The 16,866-nt window shown below is 39.6% G+C and overlaps 1 protein-coding gene across 1 annotated transcript in view; it reads right to left on the bottom strand.

Moving 5' to 3' along the window:
- Window positions 1–3,495: 3,495 nt before the first annotated feature.
- The window catches only part of LOC117270874 (neuronal migration protein doublecortin-like), a 35,061-nt gene continuing 21,690 nt past the window's right edge, over window positions 3,496–16,866 (bottom strand). Inside the window, exons 5-7 of the mRNA XM_033648834.2 lie at window positions 11,779–11,865; window positions 7,504–7,601; window positions 3,496–6,420 (exon numbers count right to left, since the gene is read on the bottom strand). Coding sequence (XP_033504725.1) covers window positions 6,364–6,420; window positions 7,504–7,601; window positions 11,779–11,865 — 242 coding nt within the window. The 3' untranslated portion in view covers window positions 3,496–6,363. The remainder of the gene's footprint in view (window positions 6,421–7,503; window positions 7,602–11,778; window positions 11,866–16,866) is intronic.

Raw genomic sequence — 16,866 nt, 5'->3', positions numbered from 1 at the left:
TCTAGTGCCACCCTGAGGACAAACTGTACACTTTCAACCCCGCCGCCAAGGCTCCACAAATTGCACCATTATTGTATGACTACACCATACACTCTGTTCAGTGCTTTAGTATTGTGAGATGTAAGGAACATCCAGCCTCTTGGGACTGTTAGCAGAACTTTTCATTGTGCTGTTACACAAACCGCAGCTGACAGCTTTCAGCATGTCCTGTCCCACACTGATATACATCACAATCAGACTATAATCCTCGTCATCTTTTTAAAAAACCCCTCATCACCCCTGAGACACACTTTTGAGATACATAATGGATCCTGTGTTTGACTTAGTTTAGAGAAAGCCAGGTCAAACAGGAATATGTGTCCAGCCAATATTTGCGAACATGAAGCAATTTCTCTCTAAGACAGAAGGTGGTGAACTTTTTACCCTCAGTGTCGTCACCATGTGAAATCTGAAACTGATCCAGAGGACGAGAAGCAAGCTGACCGTAAAAGCACAAAATATTTATAATGTGGGTACACTCCCTGCACAAAATACATAGCAGCTCCCACAATGTCAATCACAGGGTCACCACAGGTTAAAGTATTGTTCACAAATATTGATCAGACTGTTCTAGGCTTCAGGATTTACAAGTATGAATTCCTACATGAAGTATTTTACAAAGCCTCTTTAGTAGAGCTGTTCTTCTGCTATTGACTTGATTTAATGGTCTCCTATTATATTTGCATTTCAAAGGCAGAACGGCCACATGTCTCATGAGTTACAATTTAAAAAAAAAAAAACCCAACTGCATACTTGCTTGTTTTGGGTGATATGTATTCTGCCTACAATAAGTAATTGTTTGTATTCGAAACCACAGAATGAAAGAAACAAATGGGCTGCTTATGATGGAGTATGTCTTGTCTAACTGGAGCTGATAACAACCCAGACAACAGACGCTTTGACATCATGCAGCCTCACTTCTGTGGAAATGTTAAAGGGCAGTTACAAAAAAGTTGTCGCCTTTTATTATGTTGAGGTTTTTAGGGTTTCAAGCTCTTAAAAAACAAGGTCATGCCCTTGCACGGACTACAATGGTTGGCAACAAAGACAGGAATTTGATTGTCAGTACCCGTGTTAAACATTTACACAATGAGATAGTGGCTGGTAACATTCTAGTATCTGTTTATCTTGACTCATTTTTGGCATTATGGCTTTCTCAAAGTTGATTTTAGTGAGTCAAGGGGTCAATTTTATTGGTATTTTATTGATTTTAGTGAAGCTTTAACTCTTTCCTCATATTTGAACCATAGTAATCCATTTTATTATTTATTGCCTGTCAGAACACCTGACAAGACAGTAAAAAACAAGTGGCAGTGTATCCATAGATCATCAATCAAACAATTCAGTAACATATAATAAAAGTTAATGAAATGACTTGACAAAAATCATAATTATTAATATTAGGCATAGAATCATCATAATAAAATCATCGTCATCAATATGTGTGACTTCCTACGAGGGAGAAAATACAGTACACACATTGGCAAACAGATGGCGGTACATACACTAAAGTAAATGTGCGTTGTGGGTTGCCAAAAATGGCCTCTGTGTGTCCATACTTGAGCCCTACAGTAGGGGCTGCCAGAGCACAACACTCAGTCTACAACTACCAGATCCAGTGTGGTGTTACAGCAGTGAGAGGAGGGGGCTTCCTCCAACACAATACATAAAATACAACAGTGACACTGTGCAGTAATGGCCCAGAAAGAAAGTGCTGTAATAAATCTACATTATGATGCGATAACATACACCATATATGTGAATGTGTGATCATTATAGATGAACTTTACTCTTATATTACACATCTTAGACACACGTTAGGATTATTTTGTGGCTGTAGGTGTAATAAACGTACAGACTGCCCTAAGTATTTGTGATGCTTACTATAATTACAAGATCATCGTGAGGACTAGTCGCCAAAATGAAGATCTAATGCAGTTTAGTTGTATTCTGCAAGATGTTTGCAATTATAGTTTACATCCATGTGGCATTAACTGGAGCAGATGTTACTACATACACTTACATTGATCCATACAGCATATTTATCAACTAATAGAACTTGGATACAACCTTATCTTGGAAGTATTTGGCTCTTCAAGCATCTTGCAAATTTTAAAATCCTGATTTGCAGTAGATACTAATTGTTAGAAATGTTGATAATACAGACAAAAGAGCATGACACAATGTATTGCAACATTTTCATTCAATATTATGTTATGATTAATAAATGCACAATGTTTACAGTTGAGCCATTGTTCGACATGTTTGGCTATGGCTGATAATGTGAGAGACAGACTTGTTGTTCCCATGGTGATATGGATGGTTTGCAGTGATCCGCAACATGAACACAATACTATTTTTAACTCGTACAAGTCTTTTATCTATTTATACGTCTCTCGATAGATTCCTGGCACACATTCAGCATTGGTCATTAGGTTTGCGCGCATACAATATGCACACACACACACACACACACACACACACACACACACACACACACACACACACACACACACACACACACACACACAATCATACTAATCATGTCTGACTTTGCCAGTGAGATTCTGAGCTATGGATGTATCAGTGAATATGAAATAGGTGTGAAAGCAAAGTATTGTTGTAGTGTTTTGAGATGAATGGCAACTCTTAAAACATGAATAAATCTGTGTAGATCAGAATACTCTTCTTTAAAGGAATAGTTCACTTTCCAAAAGAAGACTCGTTTATCGATTACTCACCTCGTATAACGGTGAGTTCGTGAAACAAGCGTTTTTATCACATGCTGCCACGCTGAACGAAGAATCCAAAAATGGAGAAAATTCTTCATGAATTGGGTCCATGCCTAACAAAAGCAAAACTATAATGACACATCCATTTACAAACTGTCAGACAACTCGTGCAGTATAATCCAAGTTTCTTTAATCCAGTTGTGTGCTCAGTACTTTCGAAACACGTGCATGTTTTTGCTAAAACGTTATCTTATGTACTTCCAATCAGTCTGAGGCACGAATGAGCAGTGTGTCTGCACTGTTCACGTGGAAGTGTTTTAAATAGTAACACTTATTAACACTTCCACATGAACAGGGCAGATGCACTACTTGCTCATGCCTGAGACTGGTTATTTAGAGGTGCTTCAAACAGTAAGGTTTTAGTGAAAATGCATGTGTTTGGTAAATCCTGAGCATACAACTGGATAAATGAGGCTTGGATTATACTGCACAGGTTGTCTGACAGTTTGAAAACAGATGTTTAGATATAGTTTTGCAGTTAAACACCATCCCCTTTTACTGCATTTCTTTAAAAAAAAAAAAAAAATCAGTTTTTGGATTCTTCGTTCATCGTAGAGGCATGAGAGAAAAACAAAGATTTCTTTACAATTTCATGTGACGATCATCTGGGGGGGTAAAGTATTTTTGATTGGAAGACAATGTAATAAACTCAAGACCAGAGGGGTGAAATACAACTGTTTTAATTGCAAAAGGATACCGGTTAATACACTGAATGAAGCACTGAAACAAGCCACTGTGACATTGCAAAATACCACTAAAAAGGACATTGTAAATTTCCAAGAAAAAAAACGTCATTCATTCGATCAGAAAGGCATACGTATGAAAGAGAACAGGAAGGGAGCGTATTTACACCATGATAAAGTGTCCTGTAACTCTACAAAAACAAAGTGTGTCGGGAGGCCTCCTTGTTCAAGACGTTTAAAAATGTTTTACAAACAGCTGTTAACAAAGAACAAGCCTTCGATGTCCCATTTCGATTTTTTTTTTGTTTATCAAAAAGACGGTAAATCTAAAAAAAAAAAAAAAGGCACCACTGTAGGTGATGAACTCACACCATCCATCGTACATGGTAGCGGCAGGATAACACAAGACAACCAACATTTTCTGTTAAGGTTTTATATGCTGTAGAGCTGTAATAAGCTGTAGGAAAATCAAGGAAACAAGAACATTATTAGCATGTAAGGTTATACAGAACTGATAGTTTGACAATAAATGGGGGTTTTGTACAAAATGGTGGGTAAAGTGAGGTGTCCGTGCTGTTGGATCAGCTGATATAGTAGCTGTTGTGCTGGCGTGACAGCACTCCCTGCAGGAGAAAGGTGTAGTTCACAGCACCAGATAATTTGGTGAGCATCAAGTGGCTGATGTAAATTAACTATTCAAAGCTCATCCAGAGGGCGGGCACCAGATCACTCCTATAGACATACAACTTTCAGACTGTCACATCATCACAATGGAATAACTGCATGGAGAGTTCTGTTTTAGTTCATTTCTCATTACGCTATTGGTTTATAAAAAGGCCATTCCTACAGAAAAGAGAAACTACTTTTAACTATTCTTGAATCCGAATGCATAGATGTTAATTTAAAAGAATTATTTTTTTCAATATATCGAGAAATGAATTGTGGTCACGCATTTTAATGCTGGCAAGTAGACAGTAAAGTGTCTGTTGCTGAGATAAATAAATAGATCCCTGCTTTGTGCTTCGTCCAATTTTTAGTGATTCTCAGGCTCGATTCCCTGCAAAAAATCTGAGAAAACTCTTATTCAGTGGATTTGTAAGACACGCGATGCAAGTCGATAGAAAAAAGAAACATGGCCGTAGAAAGTTGCACACAGAGGCTTGAAAAAAGTACTAGTGTTAAGAGCTCACGTGAGCGACTAGAAAAGAAATCCTAGACAAGTACCCTTGATATAAATTAATAAAACTTTATAAAAATTTAAAACCCACACATAGATTTAGACGACAGTTACGTTTTCATCTCCCCTGTATCTGAGAACTATGCTGAGCCATGCAAAATAGGAGAAATCCCACTACGGTTTAGCGCCCTGATAAAACTCTAATTGCCTCAGATGATTTAATCTTGACGTTATTTTTGATGCATTAAAAGTAACATGCATAAATCTCCAGGTGTGCTTCCTCCGGAATATTTAAAGAATTTTACAACTAATAAAATTACATATTTTCCCTTTTTCTATAATTCTGGATCTAAAAATCATACTTTGGCTTTGACACCTTTATTTATTTATCTTTGAATTTCACACATTGTACTATAAAACGTCACCACGAGTTGTGGTGGGCATTACTTAGACTCGGTCAATAGAAACTGTAGACGGAATGAGTTGGCTTTTCTGTTTAAAAAAAAAAAAGGCCTAATATTTTTTCCTTTGGTTGTTTTTTTATGCACCATTAGGTCCTTCAAATCAGCTTTTTACATGCCCAAAGTTTCATATTCATTCATCAATATCATGCACTGCAGTTTGTGAAAATCTAAAACACAGAGGGTATATACCATGTATAGCCTAGTGTCTATCAAGAGGGTCAAAATAGAGGAAACACCAACACAAAAGACTTCACTGAGGGCTATGTGGGATGCTTTTTCTTACATGTTTCCTTGTCCCTGATTAGACAAGATGAACGCCAATTATTGCCAACATAAGAATTCTTAAACCTCCATTGTCATGGTGATTTAAAGTGTCATTTTATGGATGGTTTTATAATCTGCTTTATATATTCAGTTGGGAACGTGAATTGAGGAGGCGTTGGCTTCTTATAATCCTCTTCAGTCAGGAGCTGCATCCCACACATCTTCACCCTCAGTGGTGAGACTTGAGTTTGGCTCTTCTTTTACTTTGACCATACCCTGTATCATGTTGAGCAAACGTTAGACGGACATTGTGGTGACGTTATGGAAGCACAGCAATGGACATTGGGCAGAGATGTTACGATGGATAGCTATACACAGTATTTACAGCGGGTTAGACAGACTTCATCTGGCTGAGCAGATTTCCTCTGACAAGGAGCCATTACCTTTCACACCTTTAACCGTAGGACAGGAGGACATGGAGGAACGTCACAAATACAAGTGATACAAAAGTTGAGTCAGCTCTGACTAACACCCCTAAAAATATCCATTTGCTGCTTGGAATTCTGTGACCCAAATATTAAAGTGAGAGTGCATCCTTTAACAAAATGTCTGAGACAAAAGTGAAATCTTTACACCGTGAAATCTGCTGGTCAGTGAACTGTGTGCCCTTTTGAGAAGTAGTGGCTATAAACCTCCACACAGAAACGTACGCCTGAAGATTAGTGAGCTGATTGTTACGATGAAACAAGAAGGGGAAAAAAATGGTTTGTGTTATTCTCAAGCAGCAAATGGTGTCATAGCCCTGGTGGCTAAGGCCTTAAAAAGAGACAAAGAGTGGTTCTCCTAGACAACAGGTGGCACTGTGAGTGAAGGTGGAAAGCAGCAGAGGTATAAAAACTTCTGTGTTTTCAGGCCAAAAAGGAGGCAGGCTGCAGGAGGGGAGTCTACATCGATTCGCCCAGAGAGTCGTCGTCATCCAGAGATAAGGGCAAGTAGAGTTCCTGCAAACACAGAAGAGCAAAGGCACATGTGTGAATTCGAAGTTAAAGGTTTAGTGTGTAAGATTTAGGGGGATTTAGTGGCATCTAGTGGTGAGGACTGCAGATTGCAACCAGCTGAAACTTTTCCGCTTCCTTCAGTGTTCATTGTTCAGGAGGTTTTTGACGGGAGCTGGATTATCTGCGGAGATGTTTTCCTCTCCAAAACAAACATGTCATTTATAAACATTGCGTATGCACAAAATGGGGTGTGAAAGAGGTGTACGCCACTTGCCACACAAAAGTTGTGATGAATGAAAACAGACTTGATGGGAGAAACTCTGATCCATGCTTACGAACATTTTGGAGACAGGAAATTGGTGACTCAGATGTTGAGGTGGAAGCCTGGTTGTAGAAACTGTCGAATAATTTTTGGTGCACACCATTTTTGGCTTTTGTCCGTACGTACATTTTTAGTATGGATCCCATGCATTGTTGTATAAATGAGACCCCAGGTGATTAAAAATGGGAAAACAGTGAACATAGCAGTTTCACGTTAGAGATCAGTGTTTCTCTGAGGCTGTTTTACTCGTCATATTAGCAACTGCTAATATGTCTGACTACTTAAGATCAAGACGCTCAGGAAACTTTTAGCGGGAGCTGAATAATACGTAGAGGTGTCTTCCTCTCCAAAGCATGCAGACCTTGTGATTTAAACTGGTAGAAACACTGAATAAAGCCAGCTCATTGCGGAGGGGATGCTAACTACGATGGCTTAACGCAAAAATACGAATGGCCCTATCTAGAGCCAGTGTTTGGTTTGTCTCTTCTGGGCTACTGTAGAAACATAGCAGTGCAACATGGCAATCTCCATAGACAAAGACCTGCTCCCTATGCAGATACAAACTGCTCATTCTAAGGGAAAGGAAACACAATAATTCATATTTTCAGGTGATTATACACGAAAAAAGACATACTTAAATTTAATTCCTGCCAATATATCCCCCTAAATCATTCACACTGGACATCTAAGAGCAAAAAATGATGGATTTGAGGATGAAAAGGCACAAAGATGACAGGTAAGTAGTGGGAGAGAGGTTCGGGTACCTTCTGCTTGTTGTTGATGCCTGGACTGTTGGGGGTGGAGGTGGGGGAATGCTTGGAAATCGGGGTGGAGAGCTGGCTGCTGGAGCCCGTCCCGTTGGCTGAGGGAGCCCACACAGAGGAGAGGGAGAGCGGCAGGGATAAGGGAGGAGGAGGGAGACAGGAGAAAAAGAGGTAAACAGTAGTGAGGATTGGAAAGTGTGCCAGAGAGGCCTGAAACTCTTTCATTGGCTCTGGACTAAAGTCATTCCTGAACTGTGGCCTCATTTGGCTTCGGCGGCGAGGCACACAGTTGGTCCAGGTCTAGGTGGCTGACAGGCTCTGTGTTTGTTAGATGACATTTTATTCACCCACTCTGCATCCTGCCATGTTGCTAGGACTCCGTGTGTGTGGAACATTGTGTTTATATCTAAGAGAGGAGCGATGCGACGTAGTTGTGTGTGTTAAGTGCTTTAAAAGACTTTTTTGTCTATATGAGATGAAAAGAATTCTGAGGACTATGAGCCAGATGGCCAGTGTACGTTTGAGCCAGCGAGTGTTGAAAACACAACGCTTCATTGTCAACCAACTTAATGCCGCTGGCTTCATTTCACTACTCAGCCACATTTACAAATGTAGACTTAACAAGCTGCTCGAACACTTTAAAAAGACAAACCTAAAAATCACAAGTCCTATTATCTTAGGATCTTAAAATCAGTATATCTAAACACGAGCAGCTCTCCCACACAGACTGAACAGAGAGTGCAGCTGTTATATTGAAACACCAAACACTCAGCTGCAGCAGAGGCAGAGTAACCTTTTCAGCAAAGTTGCCCACATTGTCCAGGTCTTTCCCTCATTTGAGAGATTTAGTCATCCTCTGTAGAAAACTTATTCCACTGTGGCGATGTTTAATTGAACATTTCTTTGTTTCGTCGTTGGCTCCCATCCCAGGGCCATGCCAAACACACTCAGTGCATTCAGCTCATTAAACCCAGTGCACCCCGATACAAGTAGATTTTTTTTAGATGCCAGAGGGTGAAAAACGTGCTGGTAAGTAGGCTAACTGCTCTGTAAATTAGACCTATACTATTATGGACTGACATAACATGCTGGAGAAGGCAAGTGTGCAGTTCAAGGCGCATGCACACCTACTGTTGAGCTGTTGGCCAATGAGAAGCCTCCATACAGGCTTTTAACCAATCAGAGGCAGGAGAAGCATTCAGAAACAGATGGCAACATGCAGAACTTGGTAGTTTTTGATTAGAATTTCACAGTGAGGTGCTTTAGCCAGATCCCTGCAGCTGTCCAGATGTCTGTATTTCAACTGGGATCTGATATTGAAGCTGTAGTTGGCAACTTTTATAAAAATAAGTTTTTATCATACTGAACATGAATGAAGATTCTGTTTCTGCATTGCCTAATTTTCCTCTAAAATGTTTCCAGAAACACATTTTAGTGTACTGTTTGGCTGTAAAGTGAGAATGTTTGTGACTTGTCCGCCATTTTGGAGGCAGTCGACCAACGTACCAAGCATCGCCCACTGGCTGAAGCAAACTTTCTAATTTCACAGCTAAACAGTACACTAAAGATAGGTTTCTTGAACGTGTTTAAATAATGTAGAAATAGGCAATGCAGTAACAGAATCCTGATTCAAATATAATCAGTGTTGCCTAATTTGACCACAGCTCATGAGCGGTGATTAACATGATTGACAGCTGTGTCAGAGACTCCTCGGCTCTGATTGTTCATTTTCGTTCAGCCTTGGTAGATTCTTCCAAATGCCATCAGAAGCACTACAAGGAGGAGGAGCCTGATTTTTTTCCACAGAGTATCTGTCTCACGTACTTCTGTCAGGACACAGTGACAGAAGACAAGAAAAGACAAAAAAGTGACATATGACAAAAACTTATATTTATAAAAGTTACCAACTACAGCTTTAACTAAAATAATCACACTCTGTCACTGGCAGGTTCTGTGAGGGTCCTCCTTTGAATTCATACCAGGAGAGGTTTACATGCACTAAATGGATGCAGCGGTGTTAATAAGGACAGTGAGTGCAGGCAGTGCTGTTGCATTGGGGACCATGAGATGGGGGCCCATAGAGAGAGTGGGCACTCCAGCAATGTGGTGGGTAGAGAATGGGGCTGTCTGAGCTTATATCCTTGCTTTATCTTCTATATTTGCTATATCTGTCCTTGAAAAAGGCAAACCAATCTCCCCCATGTCTATTTTTTCTTTTTTTGTAAAATAGTCAATAGCATCTATAACAAAATTTTATGCTTATTCTACAACTATAAAGCAATTATTCTATAAATCAGCAATATAAATCAACTACAAAATTGTAAAATTAAATTAATAATTTCTTATTTTCTTTGGTATTTTTTGTTGTATACAGATATGCAGTGATGATTGCTGGGTAATATGTACGTTGATGTTATCCAATGTCAAGTCTCTGATCATGTGACAAGAAAATATGTGCATGACAGCGTGCACTGGGGCCCATTGTAACTACCCCATGCCACTAAATGGATGATTATGTTTGGCTTCGTATGGCTGTTTTATTTACAGCTTTTAATGTATAGGTTAGTTGGTTGGAAAACATTTAAGATCCTAGCAGATTTATTCTATCCTCACACCAACTCATAATTAGCAATACGTGTGGAGCATGAGAAGAATGACAAACATACTAAAAAGTAGAAAAAAAAGAGAAATCCTCCGTTTTTGGTGCTAGATTTTGTCAACTATTTTTTAAATAATCAGTCAGCTTTATTTACAAGCAGTAATCCCACTGAACATATGCAAGTCATGTATGTTTCTCCTGTCACGACCCCATTATCACCCCGCTGACCTCTCAGGTGTTAGAGAGGTGGTTAATGCTCAACAGTTAACAACCAGCATGTTAGCCAACCATCTGCTGCCTTAAAGGCCTTCAGCCCCATCAGTGATCAATAAAATATTCAAGACCACTGAAGGACTGAGGGACCCCGCAGGGCTGGAGACGCCATCACCGACCCCCCCACCTTCACCCATTGCCTAAAGTGGAGCTAAAAAAGAAGTGTGGACGACCTGCTGCTACCAAACTGCCAACTCTAAGAGCATCAACTTTGCATTTATCCTCCAGGGGATTCAATAACTCACCTGCTCTGTCCTTCAGCTGCTGGAGAGACAGTCACTTACTCATACTTAAACAGGCTGTAAGAGCACGTACTAAAACCTCTGTATGTGTGTGCCATCATGGTATATAACAATGATAACCAGTTATATAGAATATATAATCTAACACATAAATAATTTAAATGTGTCATGTGGAACGTGAGAAAAAATGGCTGCCATATCTGTCTGAGTGTTGTTTTCCAGTGTTCATAGTTTACATGAAAGCTGTCAAAGATAACAGCTTTTTTTCCTCATGCCTGCACCCGATCAGATTTCATGGCACCAACTGTTCTGCCAGCTTCACGGTGCAGCTATGTAAACTCAGACAGCACTGCAACAAAGACGTATAGCAATGTTTTCCCCTGTTAAAAGCTGTTGTTCGTATAAAAGATTCAAGCACAAGCATGCGCCGGTGTCTCTATTTTGTACCACTGCCTCCTGGATATTATTAAATGTTAAAATGCCTGATTGTCAAACAAACAGCTGAGAGCTGTTTACACTCCCTTTGTTTACTTCTCATGTTTAATTCATGTTTTTTTTAAAGAATCTGCAGCAGCAACATTATTCTAAATCTCATCAGATTACCCTCAATGAACAAAAGCTGTCCCCATTTTCTAGTATTAGAGGGTTTTATGAGGTGTTTTAGGGAGATTAAGGAGCTGATGTTGTTTGGACCCCCCAGTAAAAACAGTCCAAGTTCAGCTCTTGAAGCACAGCCAGACGACACTGCGGATTTTAACTCCTCTGTGGTATTCCAGACAACAAAATGCCGATTATAGTAGTTAAACAAAATAAATATTGACAAGTGAATTCTCATTGGGAGCAGGCCTGATTGGTATTCTTAGCCATCTCTGATCATAAAGTATTGATCCTCAGGGAGAAATCCATCTTTATGTTAACCATTCCCATCAGAGTGAGATCAAAGGTGAAGGTCAGCAGCCGAGCAGCAGCAGGAGCCGATCACTTCATCACTCTGCTATCATATTTTATGTTGTATGTATGAGTTTTATTCCAGCAGCAGAAACGACCCACTTTTATTTTCCACTGGCTCTTTGTTTTGATTTATAGAACAAGGGGAGGTCGGTTTGTGCTGTACTTTAAACAGGAAGTGTTACAGTGTGGGTGAGATAATAATGGGCTCACTCGATTCAGCAGGAGACTTGATGCGCCTGATCGGACCAGGACTCTTCACTGAACCACGCTGGCCTTTGGCCTTCATCACCCTGCATTCTGTGGAGAGAGGCACAAAGAAAGTTAGAAAACATCCTTATTTACCCAAAATTAAAGTGTGAGCTACATGTGTTCATGTTCATGCTCTGTCCTCATATGAGTTAATGTTCATCAGAGTGTCTGAAATCAATGTGAGATAATAGAACAAAACAAAGCAATGCTCTGATACCACCTGGCTAAATGATACAAAGGGCTAAGTGATAACTATGTTGAGTTTTCAAATAATGATTCTGACTCTGGTGCTATCTTGGTTAAACTGAGTAAACACATACCTTTCTGAAATAAAAACAACCTTTGCAATAATAAAACATGTTTTAGCAAACTACATGTTAACTGCTGCTGTTGAGTGACTGAGAGGGGGTTATAATTTAAGGGGATTATTTAATTCCAGAACTCCTAGTGTGCGGACAATCAGAAAAAGTTGTAGCATACACCAGTTTAAAACAAGGTATAATATATAAAGGCATGATATTCAGGATGTATAAAGTGTATATATAATTTTTATTTATTTATTTTTATTAACTCTTTATGTATTATCATTTTTATATTTTTATTTTTACTTTATTTATAAAGTGTATACTATTCTCTTATACTGTATTATATATTATTATCATCATTATATACAGAAAAATAACATGTATGTAAATAAGTATTTATTTATTCATTTATATAGGTATGTAGTGTACACACATGTATATATTGGTAGAATTATGTATATTCATACTTTGTATAATTCATATGTTCACTTATTTAAATATAAAAAGATAGCAGGACAAGTTGAAGATATATGTAATATTTATATATATTTTTTGTAAGGCAAAGATAATTGGTATTATATATATCATATATTTGGACTGGTCTTGGATAAATGGTAATTTATATTATACACTAAGACAGGTTTTTGTACGATAGATATTTGGGAATCAATATTATATACATGTACATGGGTTATTTTTGTGTGACAAAGTTAAATGGTAATAACAATGGTATATTTAGAAAAGTCTTAGGTACAGGTGTCTGTTTCATTTCACTCAGTGACTTATGGAGAAGAGCTGGGATTTATTAACTTCCTCCCACTCCTTTTCAAATGTGTAAATCAAAGTAACTGTACACTGACAAGTAAACTCAATATCAAATATCAAACCTGGCACACTGATTGATGGAAATAAAATGTGATTCAAGAAGACAGTGAAGCAACCAACACACTTGCCATGTGTAGTTTTGATAAGCCAGCAGAGTAGCTGCTGTGATCCTGAAATCATTTTCTTCATTTTCATTAATTTTCTAAATAATAAATGGATTTAACTACCTCATTACAACAGCAGTATGCACGTTCCCATTTGTCTTGTTTAGGTTCGAACGCATAATACACCCAGGCCAATTTTGTGTGGGCACAGGCTTATATAATGGTCGATGAGGGTCACACTGTGCACAGATGTGTCAACTAGAATTGATTTATTGATGTGCTTCTGTTTCATGTTCACATCAGTGTTTAACATGCTGAAGCAAGACGATTAGCAGCAGGTTGGTAGGACTGTAGACTTTAACTATTGTAAATCTAACCTTAATACTGACCAGCATGTGTCCATGCCACTAAGCAAGGAAAACTGTCAAGTACTGAAAGGTGGTACAAGACTGGTGTCATCTTTTAACTTTTATCAGATATTACCTTATTACAATCCAAACTGTGCCACTTATTTTTATTTTTTCTATTTAGGTAAAGGTGAAGTTTGACTGCTTGTGTTGAGACAACATTTAATATTTGAGTAATCTCTGTATCTTTGTAATGTGTGCATTAGTGCCCTCCACCTGGGGACTGTAAGTGAAAAATAGCTTTTAGCTGCATCTGGTACACTACATATATTGTGCATTGTCCCTCCAAAATAAACAATTAATTCATAAAAATGAATAAGTGTTGCTTCCTTGTGTTATGTGCACCAGCCTGGTCTCCCTCCTCCCTCTGCCTGCTGCGCACCTGAGTGCAATCTGCACTCAGGTAGAGAGAGGAGGAGGTGATAAGAGGGACAGGGAGTGTAGAGACAGAGAGGCACGGCACATGGCTTACAGACAATAGATCAGGTAGGGAGGAATCTTTGTCTTCCTCCCTTGTTTGTTCTCTCCCCAAGCAGGTTCTTTTCCCCCATGCTCTTTTAGGTGCTGGGGTTTTGTTGTTTTAGCTTGTTGTGTTAGTTTGGGCTGGAGATTTCCAGTAGTCACGTTATTCGTCTCTTTTGTTTTCTTTAGGTTTAATTCATGTTTTAGGTAGTTTAGGGAGAGACGCTGGGAGCAACGGCCCACTACGTGGTTGGCCCAGCGTCTTCCCTCCTTTTGTTCCTTTTGGCCGGGGTCTCCAGTCCCTTTTGTTTTCCTTCAGTTTTAGTTTAGTTTGTCTGGGGGATGACACAATAAAGCTGGTGGGTAAACTGTTACCATTGGTGTGGCGTCCTCTTTTTATATGTTGCAGCCTCCTGCCCCTATTGAGCCGGGTATTGTTTCTACTTGTATGGAGGCCGTAACACATTGATTAGATTTTTAAAACTAAGGTAAGTAAGGTATTTTTGGTCCTGAGAGCTCAACACACTGCACATAAAGAAAACACATCCTAAGAGACAACACAAGCAAGTAAAGAAACATCTTTACCAACTTGACGACACACGAAAATATCCATTTACAGAAAGCTCTGTAAGAAGATCGCAACACAACGGAAACGGTGTTCAGGGGACACAAAACCGTGATGCACACAGCTGGGACACACTTGTCGTTGCTGTTTGTGGTGTATGAAGTTACTGACGTCAGCTATCCATCACTGATTGCATGGTTCAGATATTATATAATAAACAAAGGCAAACGCCATGTTAACAGCCGATATCTGCAAAAATATCTGAATCAGAACATTAACATGAGCTAAAAAAAGATAAGTTTGGGTCATTTTTTTAACACCAGCAACAGATAACCAACTCATGTGCATCACTTTTTAGTGTCCCCTGGAAACGGCTTCCATTTTGTTGTGAGCTTCTTGCAGCACTTTTTCTAAATGCTGCACACAGAGGGGCTCCACCACCCTGGGTTTGAACCAGAAACCCTCTTGCTGTGAAGCGACAATGCTAACCACTGCACCACCGTCTATTTAAATGTGATGTCTTAATTTCTAGTGTGTTGAGCCTTCAGGGCCACCGTATATTTTGGTATCAGGAGGGAAATTAAATTTTTAACAACACCCAGCCAAAACTGTAAATACTATGATTGCCATCTTTATAGAGGTGGGTTTACTGACTATCATTCAAGAGTGATATCTGTTGCTTGTGAATTTATGTACATATATAGCAGTTGATATAAATCATATAGAAATATATGCAGTATATTCTGGGTCACTGTATTAATCAGGGTAGACAGACTCCAGACATCTCTACTCCTCCCTCTGCATCCCCCCTCTCTGTTTGTACTGTCAGGCTCTCTCTCTCTCTTTCCTCCCCCCTCCCTCCTCTTTTCCACTTTTGATGCTAATTATACTATCTGTCCTCCCTCCGTCTCCTGGGATCGCACCGCGTCTGTCTTCTCTCTCTTAACCTTCACACACTGCTGGATACAGACGCGCATTCATGTGCTATTGTTTGCAAGGTGTGCCACCACTCGGCTGACAATGCTCCAGACTGGCAGCTTGTCTGGTCTACTCAGTGGTCTCAAAATAGCCCCCGAGTCTCTCTGTGCAGATTCCCTTCTCAGCTTCGACTGATGCTGTTGCTGCATTAACAGAGCTGCAGGTACACATGTCCTCCTCCCTGTCTGCATGTCCATCATAGTGTTGTGTTTGACATAAGGAATGTGAAAAATATCCACGAGGGATTTAAATCTATTTCAGGGATTGTGCGAAACCGAGCTTTAAAGCTGTGTGAGTGGAAGAGAAGAGAAATATACATTTAAAGTTCATTTGTTGCCCAAACAAAAGTATAGAAGGGACATGTTTTTTACTTATTTTTGCATGTATAGAATGTTAACTCCGTGAAAAAAACATCAAAGGTCACTTAGAGTTCATGTTTGTGGAGAGCTGCCGTACACAACATCAGGATTTGTCCGTGAATGATCCAAAATGATCTGTGTATTGTTGTGATGTCCATGTGATGTATCACAGACAGACAAGGCCTCCCTCCTCTACTCCACTCCACTCCACTCCACTCCACTCCACTCCACTCCACTGAGGCCAAGTCAGCGATGTCTGGATGCTCCAGACTATCAGCCATTTTATTTAGCATTGCCCCGAGCTTATTATAGACTGAATGAAACAATTTAGCTCTGGCTCCATTGGGGAGTGCGTACGCTGAAAGGAAAGGACCCAGATCATTAGAAACGAACTGGCGTCTTCTCCACCCTACTAAGATTTGACGAGTAACCGAGGGGAAGAGAAGAGATGAAGGGAACATAATGACAAATCAGCCCGTGTCAGCGCCGTGTGAAGATTAAAAGACATTTAGGAGATACTGAACAATTTGAGGAGGGGACACAAGGTGGAAGTGGGTTGTTAAAAATAGGGTTTGCAGGTCTGTGGGGAGCAGAGAGAGACTCTGTGAGAGGATTGGTTTTACATTTTCTCTCCTCGACTTCCCGGCAGTATCAGCACCAACAGATCAGCTGGCCGGAACCTGTCACCGGACAGATTAATGGCTCTTCTTCTTCTCTACCTTTTTCCCATCCCTGCTGCCGACTGCAGATAACAGACTTCTCTCTTTCTCAGCCTCCCTCTCACATACATCGTTTTTCTCCTCATGCACACAGCTCTGTCTGTGAGTATACCATCTTTACAGAAAAATAAATCCAATATGATAAATCTGAAAGGTGGGGATTTTGCTATACTGCTCACATTTCTGTCTTCATCATTTTTCACACACCCTTATTCTATATCTAATTATCAGGCTTATATTATGTTGTTCTCTGTTAAATCAAAATGCAGACATCTACAGTGTGAGAGCCCTGTCAAGTGTTTAAATGTGCACAGACAAATCTGTA

The sequence above is a fragment of the Epinephelus lanceolatus genome, chromosome 11, assembly GCF_041903045.1.
Source record: "Epinephelus lanceolatus isolate andai-2023 chromosome 11, ASM4190304v1, whole genome shotgun sequence".
Lineage (NCBI taxonomy): Eukaryota > Metazoa > Chordata > Actinopteri > Perciformes > Serranidae > Epinephelus > Epinephelus lanceolatus.
The sequence above is the reverse complement of the archived record's forward strand: the minus strand, read 5'-3'. Positions and strand labels throughout refer to the sequence as shown.